The sequence below is a fragment of the Thermobia domestica genome, chromosome 2 (genome assembly GCF_964235325.1).
Source record: "Thermobia domestica chromosome 2, izTheDome1.hap1.1, whole genome shotgun sequence".
Classification (NCBI taxonomy): domain Eukaryota; kingdom Metazoa; phylum Arthropoda; class Insecta; order Zygentoma; family Lepismatidae; genus Thermobia; species Thermobia domestica.
In genome coordinates this window covers 348034872-348055283 of record NC_137455.1, presented here as the reverse complement: position 1 = coordinate 348055283, position 20412 = coordinate 348034872, and the positions used below count along the sequence as shown (strand labels likewise).

Below are 20412 nucleotides of genomic sequence, written 5' to 3'. Positions count from 1 at the left end.
AACGTCCCGTTCAGCAGAGAGGCTATATGGGACATGGACCTACTGATGAACGTGGAATCCGAACCACATGAGCTCCCGTCTTAAAAGAGAGAAAATAAAATTCCAGCTTGACATGGATACTAACCATGAAATGAAATTAAATCTGAGTTTTACGTCCCACAGTTATACCGGTTAGGCTAAAGGAGACGGTGATGATGTGTAATGAATGAAATGGTAGAATGAAGAAAGTGGGAGGAAACCAGAGAACACCGAGGAAACCCACGCACACGGTGCTTGTTCACCACAAAGTTCACTTAGCGGGGACTGGGATCGAACCCGGGACCCCAAGCACCAGAAGTGAACGCTATATCATTGAGCCACAGCGGAACCTGGATACTAACCACGTTCCAAAATATATTCGAACGGGTCAGCCGCTTTTTCAACCCTAGAAACCACGGATTCGATACTACGTTACTTTGGACATTTTATATTTAACCCCTTTTCCATTTACATTTCAAGTAAGTATGCACTTGTACTTAGCACCGTAAATCTCACTATGGATTCGACAATTGGAACTACATCATCAATGACGAAAACTCAAAAAAAAAAAAAAAAAAAAAAAAAAAAAAAAAAAAAAAAAAAAAAAAAAATGAAAAGACATTCACGTTGTATCCAGAAGTTGAATGGCTTGTTATAATGTATGGAATTTATATAATACTAGCAGACTGCTCGTTCTTCGCAAGGGGGGAATAGTTTCATTTTGGATATGAAGGACAATGGGAGCTGAATTTGGATTTAAACTACATCGGAAGTGTCATTCTTCATCTAAGCGACTCCGAAAACTATGGATTCAACGCTGAAAAAAAAAATTTCAGGCGTGAACTTATGTTATACTTAAGAGTTATGATCACAAAGAGTCACTTTCAATTTTATATAGTACATACTCACTGTATTGTATATTATACACACAATACTCTATATATTGTATACATTCTACATTCTCTGCTTTCTCTAGACCCTTCTCAGAAATATATGAAAGTATTCTGAAAAATTTGAAGAGCACAGAATCACTCGGATTTTTTCTCTTTGCTATATCATGTGTTAATCCTTTTTTTTTTCTCTTTGAAAGTGGTTTATTTTCAAAAAAAAAAAAAAAAAATCTGACTGCTGAGATGGAAGACATTTTTCCATACACATCTAAAGTAGGCTTCTGAACACTTCAGTGACATCATAATTTGACACTTCTACATTAAAAAATAAGATTTTTGTACATGAGGACGTGAACAGATTAACAAGTAATTTTACTAATTTTAATGTTGAAATAAATAAATGAAAATAATGTTATTAGATGGTCCTTTTAACTACTGCACGAAAACTTTCTTCGAGGATGACTGTGTAGGAAAGATAGGGGAAACTACACGAATCGTTAATTAAGAACGCTCCACAGAGAGCCGAAACATCACAACAAACTAAATTACCTTCTGGATACAAGGTGAGGACCTATTTATTTATGAAAAATGTATACTGTGATGTCCACTAGGATAGTAAACACACTCTCATGTTCAGACGCATCTTTTCTACACAATTTCCAGCCACACCAGTGGGTTCCGCCATTTCTGGCTCTGATGTGAAACTGGAAATTCAGATATAGTTATTATCATCATTACACAAACTCGGCCATTTGAAACTTGTTTTCATCTTTAAATATGAAGTTACTCAACAGGCATGTTTAAATGTATACACATTCATTACATACTTGACAATTTATAACGAGTTATAATCTTCAAATGAGAAATTACTCAAAAGAATAAATAAATAAATACAAGCACTCACGTTGTATTTAGAAAAATTTATTATATATTTTGGCTCTCTCTGGAGCCTTCTCTAGTAATATATCCTCTAGCTGTCCCCTTACCTATTCACCCTCGGAAAAGAATTCCGCTGGAATATTTTTTTTTTTTTTTTTTTTAATTTTCAGTTGTTAATCCATGTACTCTCTCATTTAACAGAAATCTGTTCTTATTTTCAGAAAACTAAAACAAAGAGATGAATGCAAATTTGAATATACTCAATATTAACAACTTATAGTTATTGTACATAACAAGCTACAGGAAAAATCAAGCTCTTTAAATGCACAGTTCAACAAATGGAAAAAAAAAAAAAATTGGTAAACAAAATTAACGACCTATCGCTGGGATGGAAGATCATTTTTTTTCTATTCATGTATTATAAAATAATCACTAAATACTATCACGCAGGCACGTAGCCAGGATTTCGTAATAGAAGGGGGGGGGGGTCCGTGACATGGTTATCACACCAGGGTCTCGATCATTCTAAATTATTTTACTGGCAACATATATTGCTTCGTTTAGCTAGGATATCGTATTGGGGGCGGGGCAAACTATGAAGAAATCTGGAGTAAAACAATATTTTAAAAGTACAGAAAAAGATGTCTTCCGAGGTCATTCAAACTCGGTTCTTCTTTCTTCTTCTTTTTCTTACCTTCGTTTAGTGCCGTCAAGGATAGCAACGAGATCTCTTTCGGCTGCAAAGACATCCTATAAAATAGATTAGTGTTGCCGTGAAACTGAAAATTTCTGCAACAAGTGTAACTGAAATCTATGTTGCCATGCTCGTGTTATTGGTAATTTGGGACATTTCTTAAGTGCTACTGGAGAGTCTATCTGATCGAACCGGTTTATCGATCGTTATTTGTAGTCCATAGGATTAGCATGATGCTAGATGGAATTCGGAATATTCTGTTACAATAATATCCATTTTTAACTTTACCCCTCCCGTTTCCTCCTCACCATTCTCCTCATAAGAAAGAGTTACAAGCGCTTTCTGTAACTTTTTATTTTTAACGCTGATTCTTCTTTTTCTCGTTTCTTTTTGTTTCATCTTAACTTAATTCTTTCATTTATGGTCTCAAACGGGGGGGAAGGGGCTCCGGACCCACCACCACCACTTAGCTACGTGCCTGCTATCACGGGTATGTATAGTTTTACATTTCCATGTTAAAGAACACATTTCTAAAAATAAAAACAATAAAGTTTTCAGATAATTTTGTAGTGTTATAATAATAATAATAATAATAATAATAATAATAATAATAATAATTTCTTCGAGGATGCCTGTATGAAGAAGCAAGGACAGTATGGGAATAGTTACTCTAGAAGGCTCCAGTACAAGCCGGAAAAATATAATAAAGTAAATTAACTTGTGGATATACGGAGAGTACTTATTTATTTATGAGAAATGTATCGTATAATCCATTCGAATAGTAAACACACTCCCATGTTCAGACGCATCTTTCAACACAATTTCCAGCCACACCAGTGGGTTCCGCCATTTCTGGCTCTGATGTGAAACTGGAAATTCAGATATAGTTATCATCATCATTACACACACTCGGCCATTTGAAACTTGTTTTCATCTGTAAATACAAAGTTACTCAACAGGCATGTTTGAATATATACTATGCAAAAAATATCATTTTTTAAAAATATTAATAAACATTATCCACAATTACTAAATCCTGAAGTGACGATAATGACAAGCAGTCAACAAAACTTTTACGAATAAATTAACGGAGTGTTTACCTGGAGATCAAGGTTAACATTTCAATAACATTATCCACAAGTGACAAACAAAAATACAAGAAAAACGTTTGTGGTTACCGACCGACCATCACACAAAAGAACTCATTTAAATGTTCAGACCTATTTTCTATAACAAATTTCCAGTCACACCAGTGGATTCTGCCATTTCTGGCTCTAATATGAATCTGGAAATTCAAAACTTGGGGGATAGATCATCATTACATACTATCATCATTACATACTATCATCATTATATACTTGGCAATTTATAATAAGTCTACGTATAGTAAGTCATAGTCTTCAAATGTGAAATTTCACAAAAGAGTAAATAAAAAGGCATCCACGTTGTATTCAGAAGAATGTATTATACAAATCTGGCTCCTTTTTCAGTAATCTTTGCTCCAGTTGTCTCTTCACCTATCGTCCTCGGAAAACAAATTTAATGGAATATTTGAACATATGATTTTTTTTTCTATTCATCAGTTGTAAATCCATTCTCACCTAAAGAAATATGTTCAATATTAACAGTGTATAGTTATTATAAATAAAAACTACAGGAAAAGTAAGTGCTTTTAAGTGTATAGATCATCAAGGGGAGAATTTATCTATTTTGGAAAATAAAATTCACGACATCGCTAAGATGGAAGTTAACATCTTTTCACAACGTAGAAGTCTTCTAAACACTATCACTGGTATGCAGAATTTGAAATTTCTATATTAAAGAACACATTTCCATACATAAAAATAATATGGTTTTTAGATTATATTTGTGTTCTAATATTTCAGGATGTGTGTGTCTGTAAGGGGCAAGACGAACAGAATGAATCGTTACTGTAGAAGGTCCTAGACAAAACCCAAACAATATAACTACCTAAATTCTAAATACAAGATGAGTATTTATTTATACCCAATAAGTATATTCTGTAACGCCTATTAGTTAACACACTTCCATGTTCTGACGTATCTTTCTTCAAGATTTCCAGCCACATCAGTGGGTTCCGGCCATTTCTGGTTCTGTTGCGGAACTGGAAATTCAGATACTGAGGAAATATATCATTATTACATAGTTGGCAATCTATAATGGATTATAATCTTCAAATCTGAAATTACTTCAAGAATAAACAAATAAGGTATTCACATTGTATTCATAGTTTACTATACAGGGTGGCCCAAAAGTAGGTATACAGTCCCGTACTGATTGGTCATGACATTTTATATCGTTTACTTATTCTTATCCATGCAGGTATTGATTGAGTTTCTTCCTTATCTATTCTTAATTTATTTTCACTCATACCTTTAGCTCGGAACAACCAAAGCGAAGAAATTCATTATATTAATAAAATAAAATGCCATACTTGATCGATGCTGGTCTGTATACCTACGTTTGGGACAAATTGTATAATTTTCTCCCTCTTCGGAGCCTTCTTCGGTAATATTTCATTTCCTTACTTCAGTTTGGTAAGAATTCATTCGAAGTAGTAGGGGAAAATTTCAAATACAAAATTGTCATCAATACATACTTGACCATCTGAAGCCCCATTCACATTTTCATCTTTGAATATGACGATAATCAATAAGTATGTGTGAATGTTCACTACGCAAAGAATTCTACATTTTTTACTACCAGAAATGTCTGTTCCTCGCACGGGGAGTATAAGTTTCTAGAAAATATCTAAATATCCTTCCGCCTTAGAATGAACACATCGATGAAAGTGTAGCGACAAAAATCCACGCAATACTCTAGTTTTGGCATAAATTTTCAGAAATCCTACTTTTCGATACCCTCTCCTCCAGCCCAACGATACCCATTTAAAAGAGATAAAATAAAATTCCAGCTTGAGATGGATACTAACCATGAAATGAAATTTGTGAGTTTTACGTCCCACAGTTATGCCGGTTAGGCTAAAAGAGACGGTGATGATGAGTAATGAATGAAATGGTAGAATGAAGAAAGTGGGAGGAAACCACAGAACCCCGAGGAAATCCACGCACACAGTGTTTGTCCACCACTAAGTTCACTTGGCGGGGGCTGGGATCGGACCCGGGACCCCAAGCACCAGAGGTGAACGTTCTACCATTGAGCCACCGCGGCCCCTGGATACTAACCATGTTCCAAAATATATTCGAACGGGTCAACCGCTTTTTCAACCCTAGAAACTATGGATTCGATACTAAGTTACTTTGGACATTTTACATTTAACGCCTTTTTAATTTACATGTCAAGTAAGTATGCACTTGGACTTAGCACCGTAAATCTCACTATGGATCCGACAATTGGAACTACATCATCAATACAAATTATTATCTTGAAATATGACGAAAACTCAGAAGAATCAATGAAAAGGCATTCACGTTGTATCCAGAAGTTGAATGGCTTGTTATAATGTATGGAATTTATATAATACTAGCAGACTGCTCGTTCTTCGCACGGGAAGAATACGTTTCATTTTGGATATGAAGGACAATGGAAGCTGAATTTGGATTTAAACTACATCGGAATTGTCATTGTTCATCTAAGCGACTCCGAAAACTATGGATTCAACACTGAAAAAAAATCCCAGGCGTAAACTTATGTTACACTTAAGAGTTATGGTCACAAAGAGTCACTTTCAATTTTATATAGTACATACTCACTGTATTGTATATTATACACACAATACTCTATACATTGCATATATTCTACATGCTCTGCTTTCTCTAGACCTTTCTCAGAATATTATGAAAGTATTCTGAAAAATTTGAAGAGCACAGAATCACTCGGATTTTTTTTCCCTTGTTATATCATGTGCTAGTCCTTTTTTCTTTCTTTCCTTGAAACTGGTTTATTTACCAAACAAACAAAAAAATCCGACTGCTGAGATGGAAGACTGCTGAGTAGGCTTCTGAACACTATCAGTGACATTATAATTTGATACTTCTACATTAAAAAATAAGATTCTTGTACATGAGGGCGTGAAGACATTAACAAGTGATCCTACTAATTTTAATGTTGAAATAAATAAATGAAAATAATGTTATCAGATGGTCCTTTCAAGTACTGCACGAAAACTTTCTTCGAGGATGACTAAGTAGGGAAGATAGGGGAAACTACACGAATTGTTAATTAAGAACGCTCCACAGAGAGCCGAAACATCACAACAAACTAAATTACCTTCTGGATACAAGGTGAGGGCCTATTTATTTATGAAAGATGTATACTGTGAAGTCTACTAGGATAGTAAACACACTCCCATGTTCAGACGCATCTTTTCTACACAATTTCCAGCCACATCAGTGGGTTCTGCCATTTCTGGCTCTGATGTGAAACTGGAAATTCAGATATAGCTATTATCATCATTACACACACTCGGTCATTTGAAACTTGTTTTCATCCTTAAATATGAAGTTACTCAACAGGCATGTTTGAATGTATACACATTCATACATACTTGACAATTTATAACGAGTTATAATCTTCAAATGTGAAATTACTCAAAAGAATAAATAAATAAATACAAGCACTCACGTTGTATTTAGAAAAATTTATCATATTTTGGCTCTCTCTGGAGCCTTCTTTAGTAATATTTCCTCTAGCTGTCCCCTTACCTATTCACCCTGGGAAAAGAATTCCGCTGGAATATTTAACTTTTGTTTTTTTTTTTTTAATTTTCAGTTGTTAATCCATGTACTCTCTCATTTAACAGAAATCTGTTCTTATTTTCAGAAAACTAAAACAAAGAGATGAATGCAAATTTGAATATACTCAACATTAAACAACTTATAGTTATTGTACATAAGAAGCTACAGGAAAAGTCAAGCTCTTTAAATGCACAGTTCAACAAATGGAAAAACAATTTTGGTAAACAAAATTAACGACCTATCGCTGGGATGGAAGATCATCCTTTTTTATATATATATATATCCATGTATTGTAAAATAATCACTAAATACTATCACGCAGGCACGCAGCCAGGATTTCGTAATAGGAAGGGGAAGGGGGGTCCGTGACGTGGTTATCACACCAGGGTCTCGATCATTCTAATCTATTTTACTGGCAACATATATTGGTTCGTTTAGCTAAGATTTCGTATTGGGGCGGGCCGAACTATCAAGAAATCTGGAGTAAAACAATATTTTAAAAAGATAAGTGTTCCGAGGTCATTTGAACTCGGTTTTTCTTCTTTTTCTTACCTTCGTTTAGTGCCATCAAGGATAGCAACGAGATCTCTTTCGGCAGTAAAGACATCTTATAAAATAGATTAGTGTTGCCGCGAAATTGAAAATTTCTGTAACAAGTGTAACTGGAATCTATGTTGCCATGCTCATATTGATGGTAATTTGGGACATTTCTTAAGACCTACTGGAGAGAGTATCTGATCGAACCGGTTTATTGATCGTTATTTGTAGTCCATAGGCTTAGTATGAAGCTAGATGGAATTCGGAATATTCTGTTACAATAATATCCATTTTAAACTTTGTTCTTCTCCCGTTTCCTCCTCACAATTCTCCTCATAAGAAAGAGTTACAAGCGCTTTCTGTAGCTTTTTATTTTTAACGCTGATTCTTCTTTTTCTCGTTTCTTTTTGTTTCATCTTTCCTTAATTTTTTCATTTATGGTCTCTAAGAGGGGGGTCCGGACCCTCCCACCCACCTCTTGGCTACGTGCCTGCTATCACCGGTATGTATAGTTTTACATTTCCATGTTAAAGAACACATTTCTATAAATAAAAACAATAAAGTTTTCAGATAACACTGTAGTGTTATAATAATAATTTCTTCGAGGATGCCTGTATGAAGAAGCAAGGGCACTATAGGAATAGTTATTCTAGAAGGCTCCAGTGCAAGCCGAAAAAATATAATAAAGTAAATTAACTTGTGGATATACGGGGAGTACTTGTTTATTTATAAGTAATATATCGTATAATCCATTCGAATCGTAAACACACTCCCATGTTCAGACGCATCTTCAACACAATTTCCAGCCACACCAGTGGGTTCCGCCATTTCTGGCTCTGATGTGAAACTGGAAATTCAGATATAGTTATCATCATCATTACACTCACTCGGCCATTTGAAACTTTTTTTGATCGTTAAATACAAAGTTACTCAACAGACATGTTTGAATGTATACTACGCAAAACATTATCTTGTTTTTTTTTAAAAAAATTAAAAAACATTATCCACAATTACTAAATCCTGAAGTGACGATAATGACAAGCAGTCAACAAAACTTTTACGAATAAATTAACAGAATGCTTACGTGGAGATCAAGGTTAATATTTCAATAACATTATCCACAAGTGACAAACAAAAATACAAGAAAAACTTTTGCGTTATCGACTATCACACAAAAGAACTCATTTATATGTTCAGACCTTTTTTCTATAACAAATTTCCAGTCACGCCAGTGGATTCTGCCATTTCTGGCTCTGATATGAACCTGGAAATTCAAATACTGAGGGATAGATCATCATTACGTATTATCATCATCATACACTGGGCAATTATGTCGAATCATGGTCTTCAAATGTCAAATTACCCAAAGAATAAATAAAAAAGGCACTCACGTTGTATTCATAAGGGTTTATTACATAACAATTGCCTCTCTCGGGAGCCTTCGTCAGCAATATTTCTTCCAGGTGTCTCCTCACATGTTCACACACGGAAAGGTAAATTCGAATATATTCAACGTTAATAATTACAGTTCCCGTAAATAAAAAGCTGCCGGGAAAGTTAAGTTCTGTAAGTAATCAAGAAGACCCAAAAAGTTAATTTCCTTTGGAAAACAGAATTCACGACACATCGCTGGAATGGAAGATAACATTTGAATCCATATCTACATTAGTCCTTCATACACTATCATTGACGACATAATTTGAAACTTCTATGTTAAAGAACTGATTTCTGTTTAACGAAGAATTACACAGATTAAAAAGTGATCTACTAATTTTAAAATTGATTAAATGAAAATAACACGAGGTGTGTTCATAAAGTAACGAACCTTATTTTTTCCCGCGTAAACCAATGAAGCGCGGGAAACTTTCTTCAAGATAGATGTAGAGAGGACACTTACGTGGGGTCATGAATTTTTTTCCCGCCCGCAAAAAGTGTCAGTCTCTAACAGACAGCCAACGAATGAAGACGTGTAGTGAGCGGTCTTTAAAAAAAACTTGAGCTAACAGATTTTGCTAAAAGCTAGGCGATACATAAGCGGAAACCATTCAATCGGATCGATACATTCAAATTTTGAATGAGAGTTTGGACATGAGCAGAGTTTCCGCGAAATTTGAATCAGGCTTTCGCCGTCAAACACAACATTCCGAGTGACGTTTGGTTATTCCCTAAGCTGAAAATGCCACTAAAAGGCACTTGATTTGAGTTAAGAGAAGACACCATGCGAAATGTGTCGGCACGGTTGCTCACAATTCCAAAAATTGCAAAATTTTTCCAATAAAGGCGGGAGAGCTGGAAGAAGTGTGTGCATTACCAAGGAGACTACTTTGAAGGGAGGTTAGTGTTTCGGATTTCCAAATCAATAAATGTATTTCTGCCAACCAAAGGCTCGATACTTTTTGAACCCACCTCGTATATTATCAGATGGTCCTGTATTGTTTTAGTACTCCATGAATATCTTGTTCGAGGATGACTATCTAGGGAAAAAAGAGCAACTAGAATTGTTACTCACGAACGTTTCAGAGAGAGAGAGCCGAAAAACACAACTAATTAAATTAACTTCTGGATACAATCTGAGTACTTATTTATTTACGGGAAATGTATACTATAAAGCAGCGTTTCCCAACCGGTGTGCCGTGAATGGGCCGCTGGTGTGCCGCGAGGAATCGAAACAAAATTATTAATTTTATAGTAATCAAATTGCAAAACGTAGGGAAAAATGTATATTTGTATTTCACATTACTATGAACATCTATTTTGAATCTACACTTTTACATTTCATACCAGGTTACTATTCTGTATATTTCTAATGTTGAACAAAATGGTTATCATTGTTATTACCATTATTGCTTCTTCATTATTGCAGACTATTTCGTAACTTGAAAATTTAAAATATCATTCAATCCTTTCGACAAATTACTTACATTTGTGTTTTAAAAGTAAAAGAGATTTGTTTGTTCGTTCGTTATTTAGTGATCTTCCTTCTTAGCAAAAGGTTGGATACAGTTTTTAAAAAGAAAGCGTATTTTTGAAAACCTGAGTCCAATATTTCATTGCAACTGTTTTCTATTTTTAAATTAGAATGAAAAATAAGCATAATGTTTTACCACGGAGAAAAACCAGTGATAGAGCTTTTTGTGAGAAGGAGATCAATAATCACAAAAAAAATACCACTGTGTTTTATATTTACAAATAATAATATCTATAAGTGTGCCGCGAGAATCCAAGTAACACCCATAGAGTGTCACAATTTGAAAAAGGCTGGGAAACGCTGCTATAAAGTCTATTAGGACAGTAACTAATTTCCATGTTCAGACGCATCCTTTGCTCACAATTTCCAGCCACAACAGTGGGTTCCGCCATTTCTGGCTCTGATGTGAATCTGGAAATTCAGACACAAAATTGTCATCATTACATACTCGGCCATCTAAAAACCAGTTTTTCATTTTGAATATGAACCTACTCAACAGGTATATTTGAATGTACACTACACAAACAATTCTCAAAGACGAGCACACCCAAGAATTATCACCTGTAAAAGTTAATGAAGAAATTATTGCCTTCTCAGCAAAGATCTTTTCAGAAAACTGACATCGTCTAAGGAGGTACATTTCGTTGATTATTTCCTTCTGAACATTGTAACTCTTACTTCCAGCAGTCTTTCAACAAAATTTCCGTTGCACCTACATACTCCTCTTCACCTTATACAACTAAGTTTTTAGTAAGACGTGAGATTTTAAAAAGAGCAGACAAAAAAAATGTCCAGCTCATGTTTCGCGTATTTTATTTAAGAAATAGAAATCACGCAATCTTTTTACAGGATGTGAAGATTTCAATGAAAGTAACAAAAGTAAAAATGCACATAAAAAATGGTTTATACTCTACAAAAAAAAAAAAAAAAAAAAAAAAAAAAATGGTTTATACTCTACGACACAAATTTATTTTTTCTTTAATCTAAACATGCTAACATTTGGAGTAAGGGCACAGCTTTTACATTTGCAGGTCAGAAAATAATAAGGTTCCAATTTGTCACTTTTCTTCGGCCAACTCCGTTTAATTAATACAATGAAATGAAATACGTAACAGAAATGAGACTTAGAAGCACAGTTTCTTCAATTATTAGCCTGCTGTGTAAGGTGCCAGTTAGAGCTCATCAAGAGTATAATATAGACACAACATTTTTTGAAACGCTGCTGGAAATAAAAGAGTTACGACATCCAGAACAAGATACTCAAAAAGATATTACACAGATAACGTTAATTTTCTGAGACTATCTGCGCTGAGGAAAGCAATAAATTTATGCCGAAATGTTCAGAGTTCATAAATTTGAGTTTTTATTTATTTACTTATTATATTTTATTTATTTTTTTCATAAATATTGAATATGTAACTTATTAATCAAGTAGCAGCTTTCAAATACAGTTATATTTAAGATACAATAAAATTAACCCCCTCAGTACAGAATAATTCGTTGTTAACAGTTAAATCTGCAAAGGCATATAGTTCAGATTTAGTGTTATGCTGTGGATGCTTGTCTCACATAGCTTTGGAGCTGAAAAGGTTAAAAAAATTCTAAGCAAGTCAACAGAAATAATACAATAACGTACACATGTATTATCTCCAATTGTAGTATCAACAGTAAAGCGGTGATAAAGTAAGTGTAAAGATTGAAGAAAATAAGTATTAACTCAATGTACGTTGTGCGCTTTCACCCACCATTTTTAAAATGCAACCTTGTCCCAGTTTACAAATGTCACATCATAGTATGGCGTGTAAAGTAAGTAATGTGTTGTAATATTTAATACTAGGATTTAATTCAAGTGACTAATAACATTGAGAACATTGTAAAAAATGTTCAGTTTTACTGCTATAATTATATAAGATTTGGTTCGTTTGAAGTTTAATGCCTTTCCAGCACTTAAGACCATGAGATATGGGGCTATAGCGTGACTTGGAATTCGAACCGTTCAAATCAAGAACTGAACCCTGGACTGCTACACAGCTCTCCTGCATAAGAAACTGACAAGGAACCCCTTGAGTGCAAGGTCGGAAGTACAATGTCTAGTAAGGCTCATTTGAAAGTGTAGTGTGAACAATGATGACAGGAAAAATATTAGCTGCTAATGACTTACCATGCGCATCAGAAGGGCGACCGAAAATATGTGTCAGAGAGGTGCAGAGATCAACCTTCTATAGGATGTATGTATTACACATTACAAAATTGACATCTTCGACATTCACGTAATGTTTAAAACGAACCATTAACTTGCGCCACAGTGATCACAAACGTTCGCACCATCAAAATCGAAGGCGAACTTCTTAGGAGTTACAAACCGTTCTGGACGTTCAGCTAAGTATCCACTCTTAAAGAATGCATATAGAATCATACTGGTGTAATGGGTGCCATCATATTCCATCAGATCTTATCTTCCCGTTATACCAACATGATTCTATATGCATTCTTTAAGAGTGGATACTTAGCTGAACGTCGAAAACGGTTTGTATGTCCCGAGAAGTTGGTCTTCGATCTTGAATGTGCGAACGTTTGTGAACACTGTGACGCATATTTTTCATTCGGTGTTCATGGTGCAAGTTAATGGTTTGTCTTTAACATTTCGTATGTCCATTTTGTGAAGTGCAATACATACATCCCACAGAAGGTTGATCTCTGCACCTCTCAGAGACACGCATTTCCTGTCGCCCTCCTGATACACATAGTAAATCATTAGCAGCTAATATTTTTCCTGTAATCATTGTTCACACTACACTTTCAAATGAGCCTTATTAGACATTGCACTTCCCACTTCGCATTCAAGGGGTTCCTTGTGAGACCACCTCATTAGGAACCAGTTCACATAAAATATACTTAACCTCAGACAGAAATATTACACTAACTACTTAAAGTTTAGTATGTCATAATTAATTTGCGAACGGATTACAACACGGGAGTAGTGCACTTTGTACGTTGTGAGACTTCAGCTTTCTGGGCGCTATCAGAAAGAAAAGAAATTGAAAAATTAATGCTTTTAAAAAGTAAAAACTAATGTCTAGCTCGATACGGTTGGCTCCATACAAATTTCTTTCGTTTACTAATAGCAGTAGAAAAAATATAGATCATGAACACTATGCTGAAGGAAGAAAAAAATATAGTATTTTACTTTCATTACGGCACTACTATTTGCTTTCTTCATTGTCAAATAGTGATACCGATAGTTTGTGTTTTTAAGTTAATTCGTGGCTCATACACTGCAGTTTTTATACCATATGCGCACACTGTATTTACACTCAGTCCTCCTAAAATGGAACTGCACCCTTAATATAGGGAGGCCCAAAAGTAGGTATACAGTATTGTACTGATCAGCTCATTATATTCTATACCATTTCTTATTGTTATCCATGTTCCTTTAGTATTTATTTTTAACGTGTTTCTACCTACATTTTAAGCTAGAAAGAACCGAAACAAATAAACCCATAAAATAGAATGTCATACTTGATCCAGGGATGTATACCTCTACAATTTCCTTAAGAAACACATTCTAAGGAAGCAAGCTTGGCAAAAAGCATGGTTCTTATTGAAAAAAAAAAACAAAAAACCAAGTTCCTTTGGGTTAATCCCGTTTTTTTTGGGGGGTTTAAATTTTTTTTTAATAATAATTTATTCTATGTATTTATATTAGATATGGACAGAAATTAATTTGTTTCGCCTTGGCGTTCTTATGCAACAACAAGGTTATGATGGAAGGAGTCACATAAGCTTAAAGCGGAATCCAAACCGCTTCTCGACTTACATCCAAGAGAAATTGTCCATTTAGATACGAAACCGGGACTACTGGCCACATATGCGATTGCCGACTTAATCACGAAGGACTCCTGATAAAAACACGTTGTACTGATCTTTACATAGGCCTACTTGTTAATATAATTCTGAAGAGTCATTTCAGAAGGACAAAAAGAAACAGTTACAGAAGTATAAACATTACACCAGAATTATACATAAATCGGGAAACTCCCGCCTTAGCCATTGGGAAAATCCTGTTATTACTTTAAATGTATTTGTATGTAAAATTTTAAGGTCAACGCATCATAATCATTACGCTAAAACTAAGGTATTAAATTACAAATTTGGTATGTAGATATCATTCAATAAAATTAAAACAAAGTCAAATCCAAGTTGATGTTCGAAGCTACGTAGGCAGTTGATAAATTTTGCCAATTTCTATCAATATATTTAAGCAACCTTGGCTTCTTTATAAAACAACAGGCATTCATTCGAGTATGTTTAGGCTTAACATCCTTGTGAAATACCAATGTTATCACGGAGAAGACTTTCGCTAAAAGGGACACCTCGAATCGCTACTTGGCTTACACTTGAAAAGATGGGTTGTGGTTCGACCGAGAATTGAACACGGGACCCCTTGATTAAAAGGTGAAAAATAGATAAACGTAATGCGGATGATTTTATATGTGAAAACGTCACCATGAAGTTCACACGATTTAAAGCATTTTTCGTTTTTTTTTAAACCAGTTGGTTATTTTGAAAAAAAAAAAAAAAAAAAAACAGCTAACCCTGTAAGGAAGAGTGCATTTGCTACAAGTTCTAATTTCATGAAAATAAGTATAGCTTTCTACAATGGGACAGCGCGGTAATACCATAGATTAAAGAACTATCAGATATAACCTTCCCATTGCCGTGTCTTCAAATAGTTTGTTTGCTGATCTTAAGATCATGGTGCTAATGTTTAAATATGAAACAGAGACATCATCTTTAGTTTAGCACTACTAGAAGACACGGCTAAAACTGTGATGAGATTTATATAATAATACTGGTCAAGTTTAGCAAACCACATTTTGAAAAACCTCCAGGTGAAATTGAATTCTCTACATAGAAAAGACATGTCTACACGAAACAAATGTCTGCAGATGGCAAAATTAAACATAAACCACAACTATATATTAGGTTTACATATGAATGCATATAAAAGATGACTGTACTAGATCCTATCTTTCACCGGTGGAATATTTCTGCACAGTGTATAAAAGCTGTATTTTACAAGTATAGCGTTACTAATGTGAAACAAATACGACCGCCACTGGACTCGCATAATTACGAAAACCCAGTCGTTTCACTATCCTCGTACCCAGGTGTCCCTACCGAGCGGTCCCGGGTTCGATTCCCAGTGGGGGCACTCGGTCGAAAAAGTGTAACACGCTTTTTCAGGTAAGCCACCCTGAATGAGGTCTTTTTCATTCACACCAGCCAAATGCCGGGGTGGGACCTAACTTATAGGTCCCAGGCTGCTTCCTTCCTTTCCCAATCTTTTCTTCGTTCCCTTTCCCCGGATTGTGTGCTTGCCGAGGGACGTCATCCCTCAAAACGTGAAGGGCTAAATGGCCTTAGATACTGAAAGCCCAGAAATCTAAATCCTAATCCTAATCCCGCAAGTGTCCCTACCATCGCTGATGCGCCTGCTTCCTTCGGACGCAAACCCGGCGCGTTCCCAACAGCTTCGCATTCCCCTAACTCGTTAGATATCATTCGTGAGTTCTGGTGGCCGCCCAGTAAAAGTTTGTCTGCTTTCGCATTGTAATTCCCATACATCCGGATGCTGTACCATTTCAACAAAAATGCTGACAAAAACTAATTTCTCAACAATTACATATCGTGGCCTCCTTGAATTTCATCTATGCGAAGTGGGGTAATGTCACGTCGCCCATCGTATATCTATTGGAGGACAGAAAAAAAAAAAGTGAAAGAATTACAATACTTCAACAATTTCTTCGAGCATTGTACCTAAACTTGACCTGCACAAAGCTTACATCTGATAGCTGGTAACTCTCACACACTATCATTCAAGGCTTCAAAATACCTGATCTGCTAGTAAACTTCATAGATGATTTACTACCTATCAAATCACAATCACATTTTGGCAACATCTATTCTATTTCATAGAGCCGTAAATACGTAAAATCTACAGAAGAAATATGTCACATGATTTTACAACACGATCGCTACTGTAATCAAAATATATATTGTAATTCTGGCTTAACTAAAGAGGTGTTCTTCCAGTCCAAATCTACCAAAAAGCACTTCAAACTTTAAAAACTTGTTACGTTAGGTTACCTTCTAAAACACAACTACTACGCTCATAGAACACATCAAAACCTTCCGCGTTTTTCAAATAGTACCAACTTCTACATATAATTTATCGTATTAAACAAATTTATTTCCAAGCCTACACACCTAAAATTACGTAAGATCTCCACATCACCAATTTTTACCTCTTCCACTTGTAAATTCTTCAAATTTTTAGTGAAAACAGAAGCAATACTAAAGTTAACACATAATTTCACCTCTCACATGTATTATAAGGTAGAAACAGGAAATGCCAGACGTACTCTTTACCATTCAGTACCCTAAGATGAAGGTAAAGAGAGGTTATGAGAAACCAATGTACAAACTGACCATAGAAATTTCACGAAGTTATGGAACACGCAAGGCATCTTTTTATGTCATTCCGTTAAGCCTCGCGAGACTTTCAACCTGACAATAGTGACTTATGAATAGGTTAGATTATGCTTGCCTTGGTTCCGGTCTCGAACTTCCTATATTAAATGCTTTTGCACTATCCTAGTATATGTGTATACCCACCTTCGCGCGTGCTCCCCGGTTTATTGTCTTTACTCGGTTCAATAGGATTCGGGCTTTTTAATGGCGAGCTAGCACAAGATGGTTTTAAGTTCATTCGTCATTTAAGCAGTGGGCTTATTAACTTTAAGGGGCCAGGTTTTAAACTTTTTTTTTTTTTTTTGCCGTATTCTATTCACATTGTTCGATTAGGTTAATAACATTTAATTCACACGATACTGTTGAGCGAGCGTTAGCGAGTGAAGGCGCGTAAGAGGTTAGCGAGTGAAGGCGCGTAAGAGCCCCGCAGGGGACTGTTTTCTGTCTTCATAGGTCTTGGCCCCCCATTACTCAACATGGTAAGTCTTTACTTTGACTCCAACTGTGACTTTAATCGGTTCTTATAGGTTCAGTTACTTCCTGGAACTGTTTGTGCGTGAGTCACTTGTTAGAACTGTTCGTGCGTTTGGTGTGACGGCTTAGCTCATATTTTTCCCACTAGGTGTCTGTGTAGTCATATGGTAGTTGGTTAGTAGTCACATGTTCTGTGTGCATGTATGTGTGTGCTGCTGTTTGCGGCATGCGGGAGCGCGTAATTGAATTGGTTGAATTGAGTTAGAGAAAACCTATCATAATTGTGGTCTAAACTGAAGATATTTTCGACGTATTCTAAAAGTGGACGTTTATTGGTTTCTTGTTTGTAATAATAGCAAGTGTGCTCGGTTTAATAAAACGACGTGTGTGCGGAAAAGAACATTTTTCAGTAATGTTGAGTATTGTGCATGTGTTCTTGGTATCTTATTTTTTCGTGTGTGGAATCAGCAGTTATGAGTTCATTATTCATGAGATTTCTCCTATGGCGAAATGGTGTTTTCTTTTTTTAATTCATATTATTTTTATTCTTGATTTGTTTTGCATTTGAGTATTAGGCAAAGTATTTGGTTTGCTGCTGCTTGTCCTATTGTCTTGTTGAGATGTAATTTTTTTTTTCTTTGTCATGCACTGATTTATGATTAGAGACGAGTGTTTTTTTTTTTTTTAATTTTTCCCTTCTTATCTTAGCTTTATAGTAGTGGTGTGATTATTTATTATTATTTTGGATATTTTTATGGTACTTGAGCGGGGGGGTTGGGGGGCGGTAGCCCCCCATTTAGATCTCAAAATTCATAGTCACCGCTTCACCTGAATTGATGTTTAGTAACATTGTGGCCCTTGTACTTATAGTATAATTCTTAACTTCGTATAGTAACATTGTGGCCCTTGTACTTATAGTATAATTCTTAACATCGTATAGTAACATTGTGGCCCTTGTACTTATAGTATAATTCTTAACATCGTACGTTACTTTCACTGTGTTAGTAATTGTAATCGATTCATGTGATCCGGTTCCGGGAGCAGTTTAGGAATGATTCCTAAACTGCTCCGGGAACCGGATCACATGAATCGGTTGAAGTCACAGTTGGAGTCAAAGTAAAAATTTGCCCTAAACATTTACCAAGAATTGTAGTTATTAGTATGCATGTGTCTACACGCTGTACTTATACTCTGTTCTCAAATCAGTCCAGTATGTAGCCGTTGATGCAACTTCTCCCTTAAACACATTTTAAAGCTGTAAGGGTGCGTTTCTTACTAAGAAAAGTTAATATTTCATGAATATTAAGTACCCCCATAAAAAGAGACAGTACGCCTATTTTTATTAAATTCCCTGCGTAAGCATATTCTAGGAATTGAGAAATTTAAATGTTTAATGCAGTTTGACGGAATACAGTCAAAACGTCGATGAAAAAATTGTCCCTCGAGTGATAGGATAAGCCTACCCTTGACTCGTTAAGTCACACAGATGCAATGTTACTGGACCAGTGGCTGAAAACTTGTCTGGTAAGAATACACGTATCTTTTCCAATTCTCAACAGTGGAGATCCGTGCTCTTTTCAATCAAAAAACATTCTTAATACTAAATGGTGCATTTAATATTTAACTTTTAACTCTTCAATCACATACTCTCTGCCCTAGTTAATCCGACACCTTTAAAGCCCTCCATACGCTTTTTACTATCTGCACTATAGCTGGAAGGTAAATGTCAACAGCACGGATCAAACGATACACCGCTCCGCACTTTGCTATGCCATTGCGAAAATATACTTTTATAAGTCTTGCTGAAGACTTCATTCAATTAAATCTTCCACAGCAACAAGTATCTAAGGCACATGAACTACTTCCTTCAAAACAGAACTCTATAATACACCATTTCTCCCGAACACGTTGCCGCTAACTTTAGATGCTGGATGCCATATGGTCATTCCGCAAACATCAATTCAACATACCACTTGACACCTTAAAACCTTCATAACATAACTTATGTCACATTCACACTTAACTTAACATCACTGACTTACGGTTTACAATGTCACCAGCCATTTTATACTTGGTGACAACCAAGTCTTCCGCAATCGTCTTCTCCGACTCTTCTTTGTCAGCCATGTCTACTATCAAACTAGGGTCACGTGACGTTGAAGCGGGAAGTGGTGGCAGCGAAGGAAAGTAAAATTCTGTAACAAATGAGCTGAGAACTACGTAACTTTAGTGTGCCAGGTCCTGGATTTTATCAACAGTTACTTCACCAAATTTCAATTAGTCGCGAAAACACCAAGCATCAAATGCAACAGCATAACCAGAAAGTTGTATCTGATGAACTATATCATAAAATTAACTAAGAGATTTCTTTAAAACAAGCATATTTCTCGATATTGGAAATTACATAATAATGCAAGATACGTTTTTATAGTGAAAGAGTGACACGCGTGCAATTTCGATTGTTATTGAGGCTGGTAATAAGAACTTTCACCGAGTGGAATTTATTAAACTTCGCGATGCTTATCTTGTAATGTGCAGGACTGTGTGCAAACATTTGGAATGTTTTATCAAGAATAATATGCTCATTATCCGTATACTCATAGGGAAAAGTTGCTGCTTGTTCAAAAAATTACAAATATTCTTAATACTAAATGAAGTGAACGATTAGCAGTTCAGATCTCTACACAGCAAACAACGAGA

At 35.4% G+C, this 20412-nt stretch overlaps 1 protein-coding gene and 1 long non-coding RNA gene across 2 annotated transcripts in view; both read right to left on the bottom strand.

Moving 5' to 3' along the window:
* Positions 1-19911, bottom strand: part of LOC145678753 (proliferation-associated protein 2G4) — a 51359-nt gene extending 31448 nt beyond the window's left edge. Inside the window, exon 1 of the mRNA XM_081749243.1 lies at positions 19755-19911. Within this exon, the coding sequence (XP_081605369.1) occupies positions 19755-19839 (85 nt within the window). The 5' untranslated portion in view covers positions 19840-19911. The remainder of the gene's footprint in view (positions 1-19754) is intronic.
* On the bottom strand, positions 1534-9294 carry LOC145678754 (uncharacterized). Its single transcript, XR_014130434.1, has 2 exons — positions 9128-9294; positions 1534-4621 (listed from the first exon to the last, which is right to left on the bottom strand). It is a non-coding gene; the product is annotated as an uncharacterized LOC145678754 (long non-coding RNA).
* Positions 19912-20412: the final 501 nt, after the last annotated feature.